The sequence below is a fragment of the Coregonus clupeaformis genome, chromosome 30 (assembly GCF_020615455.1).
Source record: "Coregonus clupeaformis isolate EN_2021a chromosome 30, ASM2061545v1, whole genome shotgun sequence".
Lineage (NCBI taxonomy): Eukaryota > Metazoa > Chordata > Actinopteri > Salmoniformes > Salmonidae > Coregonus > Coregonus clupeaformis.
In genome coordinates, this window is record NC_059221.1 from 48488096 (window position 1) to 48499967 (window position 11872).

At 40.0% G+C, this 11872-nt stretch overlaps 2 protein-coding genes across 2 annotated transcripts; both read right to left on the reverse strand.

Annotated features, from left to right (window-relative positions):
* Nucleotides 1-257: 257 nt before the first annotated feature.
* On the reverse strand, nt 258-1711 carry LOC123482309 (stonustoxin subunit beta-like). The gene is made up of 4 exons (XM_045209611.1): nt 1679-1711; nt 1331-1504; nt 1128-1174; nt 258-1000 (listed from the first exon to the last, which is right to left on the reverse strand). Exon 4 carries the CDS (start codon nt 972-974, stop codon nt 450-452), a length of 525 nt encoding a protein of 174 aa, XP_045065546.1. The 5' UTR covers nt 975-1000; nt 1128-1174; nt 1331-1504; nt 1679-1711; the 3' UTR covers nt 258-449.
* Nucleotides 1712-5861: 4150 nt separating this feature from the next.
* LOC121566607 (ribonuclease inhibitor-like) lies at nt 5862-7521 on the reverse strand. The gene is made up of 5 exons (XM_045209612.1): nt 7469-7521; nt 7106-7360; nt 6752-6925; nt 6130-6274; nt 5862-5987 (listed from the first exon to the last, which is right to left on the reverse strand). The coding sequence occupies exons 2-5, from the start codon at nt 7174-7176 to the stop codon at nt 5973-5975; spliced, it is 405 nt and encodes a 134-aa protein (XP_045065547.1). The 5' UTR covers nt 7177-7360; nt 7469-7521; the 3' UTR covers nt 5862-5972.
* Nucleotides 7522-11872: the final 4351 nt, after the last annotated feature.

Here is an 11872-nt window from a genome sequence, read left to right on the forward strand (position 1 = left end):
TGGGTTCGATAAAATAATGTATGTGCTAACTGTAAGTCGCTCTGGATAAGAGCGTCTGCTAAATGACTAAAATGTAAATGTCATCTCTCTGAGTGAAGGTGTATTTGTGATGAGACAGGTGGATGTCATCTCTCTGAGTGAAGGTGTATTTGTGATGAGACAGGTTGATGTCATCACTCTGAGTGATGATGTGTTTGATGAGACAGGTGGATGTCATCTTCATCACTTGATATAAGACAGAGACACAACAACATGACTCTCAGTTCCATACAAAACTTTATTTACATCATCAATGTATGTAATGTGTGACTATACCATTTCGATTTCCCACCTGGGTATCAATAAAGTTCAATTAAAATCTCCCCCCAAAAAACAGACTAAATCTATTTACAGAAATAAAATTAATTAAAAATGTGTCTGTCAGTTACTCTGGTGATGGCTGCTTTCATTCACAGAGTTTGGATTTTAACTGAGCCAAATATCTCCATCTCATCACACATGATTTTGAACTGAGGGTAAAGGGGCTCAGTGAACGTGGTGTGGAATGTGTACAGGTGGGTCAGTGTACCAGAGGAGACGCTGTAAAAGGACAGAGTGCCAGCCGGAAAGTCCAGATACACTCCTATACACTTTGGGTCCGGCCTGGGTACTGGCACAACTGAGATCCTGATATTATGAATAAATGTGTACTGTTCATTGCAGCAGAAAAGCCTCAAAGACCTCTTGTTCTCAGTAACCGATCTGGATGTATATGTCACCCCAATGTCAACCCAGCCAGTCCATTCAACCTGCCAGTAGAAACGACCATCAGACAGGGGCTCCCTGCAGCGTACTTTGGCCCACTTATCCAACTTTTCTGTCCGATCTGAGTCATCTGAATCCGAGAAATCAAAATAAGGATATCGGTTAACCTGTGTTCTCCTCACCACCCTCGTGTTGTCCTCGGACAGAGTCAGGTCAAAATCTGCTGACATACAGTTCAGCTTGAGCTGGCAGGCATCTGTAGCAAGACAAGGCAGAAATAAACAGAAACACATGTGTTTTATGTTATTTTCACAATTTGCTTATAAAAGTTTAGGTGCTTAAAAAGCCAGCTTTCTTTTCATAAATGTAGTTTGATGACTCACATTTCCTCAGGCCTGGTTTGATTCTGGACTCTCCACCATGGTCCAAACTGTGGGACAAAGAAAGAGTCATGTAGGGCCTATTGAACCTGATTACAGTGGAGATTGCCTTGATGATTTCACTATATAAACTAGAGTCTTGAAAGCCCATTGAGCAATGAGGTGTTAACAGAAGCAAAAGTCAAATCAACTACATTTCCTTTTACCTGAGTTTCTCCAGTCTACAGTGTGGATCCTCCAGTCTAGCAGAGAGCAGCTTCACTCCGGAGTCTCCTGGGTGATTGAAGCTCAGGTCCAGTTCGTTCAGGTGGGAGGGATTTGACTCCAGAGCAGAGGCAAGAAACGTACAGCCTTTCTCTGTGACTAGACAACCAGAAAGCCTACAGAGAGAAGAGACAGCATAAAACAATGAACAACTGCTAGAGTATATATTTTTTAAGTTAAAACGTTTAAATTCCATTTAAGTGCAGTGCAGTTCACTAGTTCAATCATTCCTATTTGACTGTTTTCTGAAGTTTACAGTATGCTTTCACAATATCAAATGTGTAATCTACCTAAGAGTCTGTAAGGCACAGTTGGGGTTCCTCAGTCCAATCAATCAATCAATTTTATTTTATATAGCCCTTCTTACATCAGCTAATATCTCGAAGTGCTGTACAGAAACCCAGCCTAAAACCCCAAACAGCTAGTAATGCAGGTGTAGAAGCACGGTGGCTAGGAAAAACTCCCTAGAAAGGCGAAAACCTAGGAAGAAACCTAGAGAGGAACCAGGCTATGAGGGGTGGCCAGTCCTCTTCTGGCTGTGCCGGGTGGAGATTATAACAGAACCATGCCAAGATGTTCAAAAATGTTCATAAGTGACAAGCATGGTCAAATAATAATCAGGAATAAATCTCAGTTGGCGTTTCATAGTCCCGACGTATGGTCCTAGGGCTCAGGTCTCTCAGTTGGCTTTTCATAGCCGATCATTAAGAGTTGAAAACAGCAGGTCTGGGACAGGTAGGGGTTTCGTAACCGCAGGCAGAACAGTTGAAACTGGAATAGCAGCAAGGCCAGGCGGACTGGGGACAGCAAGGTGTCATCATGCCCGGTAGTCCTGACGTATGGTCCTAGGGCTCAGGTTCTCAGAGAGAAAGAGAGAACGAGAGAATTAGAGAGAGCATACTTAAATTCACACAGGACACTGGATAAGACAGGAGAAGTACTCCAGGTATAACCAACTAACCCCAGCCCCCCGACACATAAACTACTGCAGCATAAATACTGGAGGCTGAGACAGGAGCGGTCCGGAGACACTGTGGCCCCATCCGAAGAAACCCCGGACAGGGCCAAACAGGAAGGATATAACCCCACCCACTCTGCCAAAGCACAGCCCCCGCACCACTAGAGGGATATCCTCAACCACCAACTTACAATCCTGAGACAAGGCCGAGTATAGCCCACAGAGGTCTCCACCACAGCACAAACCAAGGGGGGGCGCCAACCCAGACAGGAAGATCACGTCAGTAACTCAACCCACTCAAGTGACGCACCCCTCCCAGGGACGGCATGAAAGATCACCAGCAAGCCAGTGACTCAGCCCCTGCAACAGGGTTAGAGGCAGAGAACCCCAGTGGAGAGGGGAACCGGCCTGGCAGAGACAGCAAGGGCTGTTCGTTGCTCCAAAGCCTTTCCGTTCACCTTCACACTCCTGGGCCAGACTACACTCAATCATATGACCTACTGAAGAGATAAGTCTTCAGTAAAGACTTAAAGGTTGAGACCGAGTCTGCGTCTCTCACATGGGTAGGCAGACTGTTCCATAAAAATGGAGATCTATAGGAGAAAGCCCTGCCTCCCGCTGTTTGCTTAGAAATTCTAGGGACAATTAGGAGGCCTGCGTCTTGTGACCGTAGCGTACGTATTGGTATGTACGGCAGGACCAACTCGGAAAGATAGGTAGGAGCAAGCCCATGTAACGCTTTATAGGTTAACAGTAAAACCTTGAAATCAGCCCTTGCCTTAACAGGAAGCCAGTGTAGGGAAGCTAGCACTGGAGTAATATGATCAAATTTCTTGGTTCTAGTCAGGATTCTAGCAGCCGTATTTAGCACTAACTGAAGTTTATTTAGTGCTTTATCCGGGTAGCCGGAAAATAGAGCATTGCAGTAGTCTAACCTAGAAGTAACAAATGCATGGATTAATTTTTCTGCATCATTTTTGGACAGAAAATTTCTGATTTTTGCAATGTTACGTAGATGGAAAAAAGCTATCCTTGAAACAGTCTTGATATGTTCGTCAAAAGAGAGATCAGGGTCAAGAGTAACGCCGAGGTCCTTCACAGTTTTATTTGAGACGACTTTACAACCATCAAGATGAATTGTCAGATTTAACAGAAGATCTCTTTGTTTCTTGGGACCTAGAACAAGCATCTCTGTTTTGTCAGAGTTTAAAAGTAAAAAGTTTTCAGCCATCCACTTCCTTATGTCTGAAACACAGGCTTCTAGCGAGGGCAATTTTGGGGCTTCACCATGTTTCATTGAAATGTACAGCTGTGTGTCATCCGCATAGCAGTGAAAGTTAACATTATGTTTTCGAATAACATCCCCAAGAGGTAAAATATATAGTGAAAACAATAGTGGTCCTAAAACGGAACCTTGAGGAACACCGAAATGTACAGTTGATTTGTCGGAGGACAGACCATTCACAGAGACAAACTGATATCTTTCCGACAGGTAAGATCTAAACCAGGCCAGAACTTGTCCGTGTAGACCAATTTGGGTTTCCAGTCTCTCCAAAAGAATGTGGTGATCGATGGTGTCAAAGGCAGCACTAAGGTCTAGTAGCACGAGGACAGATGCAGAGCCTCGGTCTGACGCCATTAAAAGGTCATTTACCACCTTCACAAGTGCAGTCTCAGTGCTATGATGGGGTCTAAAACCAGACTGAAGCATTTCGTATACATTGTTTGTCTTCAGGAAGGCAGTGAGTTGCTGCGCAACAGCTTTTTCTAAAATTTTTGAGAGGAATGGAAGATTCGATATAGGCCGATAGTTTTTTATATTTTCCGGGTCAAGGTTTGGCTTTTTCAGGAGAGGCTTTATCACTGCCACTTTTAGTGAGTTTGGTACACATCCGGTGGATAGAGAGCTGTTTATTATGTTCAACATAGGAGGGCCAAGCACAGGAAGCAGCTCCTTCAGCAGTTTAGTAGGAATAGGATCCAGTATGCAGCTTGAAGGTTTAGAGGCCATGATTATTTTCATCATTGTGTCAAGAGATATAGTACTAAAACACTTAAGTGTCTCTCCCGATCCCAGGCCCTCGCAGAGCTGTGCAGATCCAGGACAGCTAAGCCCTGGAGGAATACACAGATTCAAAGAGGAGTCCGTAATTTGCTTTCTAATGGTCATGATCTTTTCCTCAAAGAAGTTCATGAATTTATTACTGCTGAAGTGAAAGCCATCCTCTCTTGGGGAATGCTGCTTTTTAGTTAGCTTTGCAACAGTATCAAAAAGAAATTTTGGATTATTCTTATTTTCCTCGATTAAGTTGGAAAAGTAGGATGATCGAGCAGCAGTGAGGGCTCTTCGGTACTGCACGGTACTGTCTTTCCAAGCTAGTCGGAAGACTTCCAGTTTGGTGTGGCGCCATTTCCGTTCCAATTTCCTGGAAGCTTGCTTCAAAGCTCGGGTATTTTCTGTATACCAGGGAGCTAGTTTCTTATGACAAATGTTTTTCGTTTTTAGGGGTGCAACTGCATCTAGGGTATTGCGCAAGGTTAAATTGAGTTCCTCAGTTAAGTGGTTAACTGATTTTTGTCCTCTGACGTCCTTGGGTAGGCAGAAGGAGTCTGGAAGGGCATCAAGGAATTTTTGTGTTGTCTGAGAATTTATAGCACGACTTTTGATGCTCCTTGGTTGGGGTCTGAGCAGATTATTTGTTGCGATTGCAAACGTAATAAAATGGTGGTCCGATAGTCCAGGATTTTGTGGAAAAACATTAAGATCTACAACATTTATTCCATGGGACAAAACTAGGTCCAGAGTATGACTGTGGCAGTGAGTAGGTCCAGAGACATGTTGGACAAAACCCACTGAGTCGATGATGGCTCCGAAAGACTTTTGGAGTGGGTCTGTGGACTTCTCCATGTGAATATTAAAATCACCAAAAATTAGAATATGATCTGCTATGACTACAAGGTCTGATAGGAATTCAGGAAACTCAGAGAGGAACGCTGTATATGGCCCAGGAGGCCTGTAAACAGTAGCTATAAAAAGTGATTGAGTAGGCTGCATAGATTTCATGACTAGAAGCTCAAAAGATGAAAACGCCATATTTTTTTTTTTTTATTGAAATTTGCTATCGTAAATGTTAGCAACACCTCCGCCTTTGCGGGATGCACGGGGAATATGGTCACTAGTGTAACCAGGAGGTGAGGCCTCATTTAACACAGCAAATTCATCAGGCTTAAGCCATGTTTCAGTCAGGCCAATCACATCAAGATTATGATCAGTGATTAGTTCATTGACTATGACTGCCTTTGAAGTGAGGGATCTAACATTAAGTAACCCTATTTTGAGATGTGAGGTATCACGATCTCTTTCAATAATGGCAGGAATGGAGGAGGTCTTTATCCTAATAAGATTGCTAGGGTGAACACCGCCATGTTTAGTTTTGCCCAACCTAGGTCGAGGCACAGACACAGTCTCAATGGGTTTGGCTGAGCTGACTACACTGACTATGCTATTGGCAGAGAGGAGCCTCATTCCAGAGTACCACAGGCTGTTGTCTCTCAGGTCCAGCTCTCTCAGTACTGAGTATGACCACAGGACAGGAGCCAGGGAGACACAGGAACGTCTGGAGAGATTACACTCCCTTAGCCTTGGGAGGGAAAAAGGGAGAGAATTTAACGTTATGTTCTCTTGGTGTTTCCATTGTTACGGTATAGTTTTAACAATGCGGTAATAAAAGGTTTCTTCTACTGTAACATGTGGAAGATTAAACATAACGGTTTATTTCTCACCCCAGAGTCTGTATCTGACAGTGTGGATCCATCAGTCCAGCAGACAGCAGCTTTACTCCAGAGTCGCCCAGTTTGTTGCAGCCCAGACGTAGCTCCTCGAGCTGACAGACTGCTATAGCAGAGGACAAACTTCCACAGGACTCCTCTGTAACCCCACAACCAGTCAGTCTGTCCAACATGAAAAAACATGTATTAAAAAAATGTAAAGGGGAGCTGTCATTAATCAAGAATAAATTAACCTATAGGGCCAGTTTCAAGATACATTAAGCCAAATCCTGGACTAATATAATATGCCATTTAGCAGACGCTTTTATCCAAAGCGACTTAGTCACGCATGCATACATTTTATTTTTTGTGTATGGGTGGTCCCGGGGATCGAACCCACTACCTTAGCGTTACAAGCGCCATGCTCTACCAGCTGAGCTACAGAGGACCACAGAGACTAAGAAGCTAGCTAACAATCAATGGTAAGTGATAGGGGCATGTGTGCAATGTTTTTACATAAATTAACAAATCACCTAATGTCAAACCACATATGGAGTTGATTTGACAATTTTGAAAAGTGCAGGCATTTCCCTTCTATTGATCCTGACCTTCCCCTTTAAACATGTTCATTACTCACCTCAGTATCTTCAGGTTACAGTGTGGACTCATAAGACCACTGGAGATCTGCTTCACCCCTGTGTCTGTCAGTTTGTTGTAGCTGAGATCCAGCTCTGTCAGACATGAGACAGCTGAATGGAGAGCCGAGGCAACGGTTTCACAAATGTCATCTTTGAGATCACAACTGGTGAGTCTGTGTGAAACAACCCAATTTTTTTTTTGAATTGTTCAAACTTGCCAACATGCATACCACCATCATTTAAAGTTGTTTATCATTATATGTATTGCTTGTTTTCTTTGCCAGAGTAGATTTTGAAGGTTACTGACTGTTGAAAAGTGTTCTGCTGTGTGTTGTTCCAGGCATAGCACTCACCTCAACACAAGTGGCTGGCTGTGAGCACCCATCAGCACAGCCTTTAGAAGCTCTGGTCCCGATCTTCCCATGTTGATATGGCTAAGGTTAAGTGAATCCAGTCGGCAGTTGGGACTCCTCAGTCCAACAGAGAGGGACTTCAGGTCCAACAGGGCGTTGCCGCTGAGGTCCAGCTCTCTCAGCTGGGAGTCGGGCAGCTGTAGTGCAGATGCCACCGTTTCACAGCAACTCGTTGTAAGGCGGCAGTCCGCTAGTCTACAGAGGAGAGACGTTTATTATGGGAGATGTGGATGTAGTATAGGACTAATTAAATGGCTGTAAGACATACAGTGACATACTGTACACATCAACACTTCAACTCACATAGCCTTTCGGCAGCATCGAACAGCAGGGACCAGCCTCTTACGCCCCTCATCTGACGTTGTACTCTCTCACGTCCAGTTTGTCCAACACTTCCAATGCAAGGGCCGCGACGGGTAACGGTGCTTCGAGGGTGACTGTTGTCGATGTGTGCAGAGGGTCCCTGATTCGAATCCAGTAAGGGATTGAAAGCAAATCTTTTACATTGATGCTATTGACGTGAATTACTGGTTTCATTGATAACATTATAGGAAAGATGTTGTCCTACCAATCCATGTCAGATAGGATAACATAGTAATTAAAATTGCATATCGGTGAATGGATGTTTTATTGGTTTTGACTATAACTTTAAATTAATTTCTCATCTGTTGAGGTACTGTTATGAGGAAAATTAGCGGTAGAGTATGATAGATATTGTAGAGGGTTTAAAAAGTAAGTAATTTAATTGGTTGATGAGACAGGTTGACTTGATGTTGAATGGGATTGTTTAATAGAAGTAATTATTTCTATTTAGGAGAATGAGAATATGTTATTAAGTAGTATTGCTTTGTGGAGACGATTTACTAATGAAGAACATGTCTAGATAGTTGAATAAGGAACGATATTTCATAATTGATCATTTTTTTATGACATTATATAGTTTGTTTAAACAGCCGTGTGTTATGCAAATGGTTCATTACTTCAGATAACGATAATCTGTTTATGGTACGTTGAATGATGGGAGATAGTTGTTGTTGTTGGCATGATGGATTAAGTAGACATCTTTTTATGGGTTTTGGATTATGAAACAATAGGTTTATATTTTAATAACATCAATGCAACAGTTTGCAATGATTAAATTACTAAAAAGGGGTTATAGGTTTATAGTGGAAGGTGTACTTAACTTAATAAAACGTGTTATTATCTAGTGTCTTCTAAGTGGTAGTTTTTTTTCCTGGATTGATGGAAGTCTCCTATAATATTATGTTAGGGGTAAAGTCGGACACAACGTATCAATTTTTTTTTATCGATGCTGGGGATAAGATATCTAGTCTTACTTAAGAGGAGTACTGCTAAATGGCATATTATATATTATTATATTATTATATATATTATATATTATATTATATATAATATTATATTATTATATTATATACATAATGTATTGGATAATGAAATTTGACATTTAGAGGGAAGTTAGGAACATTAAAAGGGGTAGCTGATATTTCCTATGTTGTTGATACAGTAAATGATAACGGTTTGTTTGATGTGGGATCACAAGGAGCAGATGTAGGGGTTCAATAATCATGCTGAGATTTAAAGAGGATATGATCTGAAGGGTGATCAATTCAACAGAATCATTGTAAACTCAGAGTAATTTTGAGTGGTTTTAATTTTGTGAAAGGTTTTATATAATATTTTTATTTGAGTAGTTATGAGGAGTGAGATTGATACAAATGATTATTGATGAGATAGGACTGTGGATGTATGTATCATGTTTTGTGTGTAATTACTATCTTTGGATTGTTGATTATATGTTAACAACATGTATACTTTCTATTCCAGGAGAAAGGGCATTTCTTTATCTCATTGGAATATTGCCCAGAGCTAGGGTGGAACTAGTTAGTAAAATTAAGTAGTCTTGTTTTTAGGTTGTAATAGGGAGCTACCAAATTAAATAAAGCCTGGCCATGTTTGTTTTATTTGTTTTCCAAATGGGTTTTTCAAATAAACACACAACTCACCTAGGATGATGTTATAAAAGGTTGTTATTTTTATTTAAGGGGATTTCAACAGGTCAAAGGTGATACGTCTTAAAGGAGCACACACAATGACTTTTTATTTTTATTTTTGACTGAGTTTTGGGTATACATGATTTCTTATGAGAATAAATGTCATGAGGATTTTATGTAAACTTGGGGTACATAACATTTATTAGATGTTTTGAATGTTGGTAATGATTAGTATACTATCAATTCGTTGAATGATTTCAATGACCTCTGAACTCTGTTCTGACGTGCTGGTGTGATCTGATCATCCACACTAGTAATCCGAGAAACAAGGGCTGAGAAATGTAAGATAGTTCATTTTACTGAGTTGAGGGTAATTTATTATAACTGATTGTGGTTTATAATTTGATTTTAATATATATGATTTGGGCTAGATAATAACAAGGGAGAGAGAGAGCTATCCTGAATGAGGGATAACTGTTGATAGTTATGTATACTAATCTTGGATTACTTTACGGGATAGAAGTAAATGGAGGTATTATCAAAGGTTGTCTTTTTAATTTCATTTTTTTAGGGTTTAATTAACAATGTTGGTGTTTTGTTTTCGAAAGCATGAATCACGTTGTGACTCATGTGTTCAAAAAAGGGGGTAGTATTGATGGTATGAGGATTTCTTGGTATATTTGCATATTGTATTAAGAATTTGAGCAGTAGAAAGTCATGTGTTATGGGTTAGATTAAATGTTTTAGAGGAAAATGTATTTGTGGTATAAGGCAGAATTTAGAGGAGGCCTTTCTATGACATTAGTGACTATAACAAGATGCAAGAATGTGCACTTCCTAATCTAAAAGGCTTATCAGGAAGGATAAGAAGAAAGGTTGAAGTAGCATGCTGTGTCTCAACTAACAATGTTATCCAGACTTTCTTTAGAAAAGGTGATGGCTTCTCTGACAGACCTACCGGGAGAATCTGGACATTTTCTGCAACTTGGAGACTATGTGGTGGTAAAGGATTAATGAAGTCATTGATGGACAACACCCAAGTGGGAAGTTTAGTAATAGGTGTTAATGGCTACCTTGATGGAGGGGCAAGTAAGAAAGAGAGATTCCTAGATCTATATGTAACATTGTAGGACTTTTCTAACACAAAGGAGGTATGGATAGAGGGGAGATTGAACAGGTATCATGTCAACCAATGATACAGAAGGCTACGATGAAATTGACGATTAGAGATGAGGATACTGTTGATGACAATTATCAGGTGATAGAGGACGACGTTTGAGGAATGACAATGATGAGATGTGGGTTATGGCTGAGTACCTGAGTGGAGGAACAGAGTTATATACCTCCAATAATTTCAAGATTTTTCAGATTTTTCAGGAATCAACTGACTGTCATTCCATTCGGTTATATGTATTTAAAGGGTTTATATAATGGAAATTGGGATGTATATTAGGAATTGGTATTAGGAATAATTGTTAAAACATAATAATTTGTCATATGGTGAATGTTTATAGGGATTTATTGGTTTAGAAATGAAATTAATTAAACTGTTGTGTTTTTGTCTTCTAGTGAGGTAAATACAGATGGTATCTTAATGCATAATAAGGGATAATTTGGCATAGAATGGTGTGAACCTATAAATAAGTAAAAGTAAGAAGACTGAAGTTATTTCTATTTTTGATATATTCATTTGCATATATTGTAATATCCATGTAATTTACAAAGTGTCACGGATCTTTGTATTTGTGGGGATGATGTCATGATGGTCACAATTTATTTCTATGTATGTTTTTTTTGATTGCATGTCTCAGAAATAGGGGTTATATCGCATAATGACTGAGAATTTATCCTTGATTCTTTGATACCTGAGAAACTCATCATAACAACCTGGAATAGTATAAAAGTAATCCTTCTACCCCCCCCCCCCACCCACCCCATAAAAATAAAAATAAAACGTGGTTGTCCCACTTGCTATCCTAAGTTGAATGCACCAATTTGTAAATCGCTCTGGATAAGAGTGTCTGCTAAATGACGTAAATTTAAATGTAAATGTTGCCTGTAGTTTTATAATTTATTTTAAAATAGCTGTATGGGATTTTTAAAGTACTACGTGGCCCTGCACCTGAATACATGTCTGACATGCTTTTAATATACTGTATGTGCCCGGTCGGTCCCTCAGATCCTCTTTTAGTTGTTCCAAAGGTGAGAACCAAAACGTTTGGTGAGGCTGCCTTCAGCCACTATGGTCCTGGCCTTTGGAACAGCCTGCCGGAGGATCTGAGGGCCTCAGAAACTGTAGACAGTTTGAAGAGCTTAAGACATACCTTTTTAGCCATGCTTCTGCTTAGTCATACTATCTATTGTATATATCTTATTTCTTTTCATTTCTTTTAATGCATTAGTCTCTCATGTCCACTGTTATTGTTTAACTATTTTAATTTGTCTAATTTATAAAACCTATTTGTGTCTTTCTAACCTTTTATTTTATTTGCTAAGCACTTTGAAATGCATAGTCTGTAAGAAATGTGCTCTGAAAATAAAGTTTGATTTGGTGTTGATCAGGAACATATCCCACAGTAGAGCCATTCAACCACAAACTTACATTAATATGCAAAGTGTCTCAAATGATTTCGTACATATTTACTAGTGTGTAATGCAGTAATACTGTGATTAATAAGTACTTAATAAGTACTTC

Excerpts from the sequence above, each read along its gene's own strand:
- LOC123482309 (XM_045209611.1), bottom strand. The coding sequence starts at position 974 with ATGTCAGCAGATTTTGACCTGACTCTGTCCGAGGACAACACGAGGGTG.
- LOC121566607 (XM_045209612.1), bottom strand. The coding sequence starts at position 7,176 with ATGGGAAGATCGGGACCAGAGCTTCTAAAGGCTGTGCTGATGGGTGCT. Across the intron at positions 6,926-7,105 it reads AGCCAGCCACTTGTGTTGAG|ACTCACCAGTTGTGATCTCA; the intron begins GTGAGTGCTATG and ends TGTTTCACACAG. Across the intron at positions 6,275-6,751 it reads TGTAACCTGAAGATACTGAG|AGGAGTCCTGTGGAAGTTTG; the intron begins GTGAGTAATGAA and ends GTGGGGTTACAG.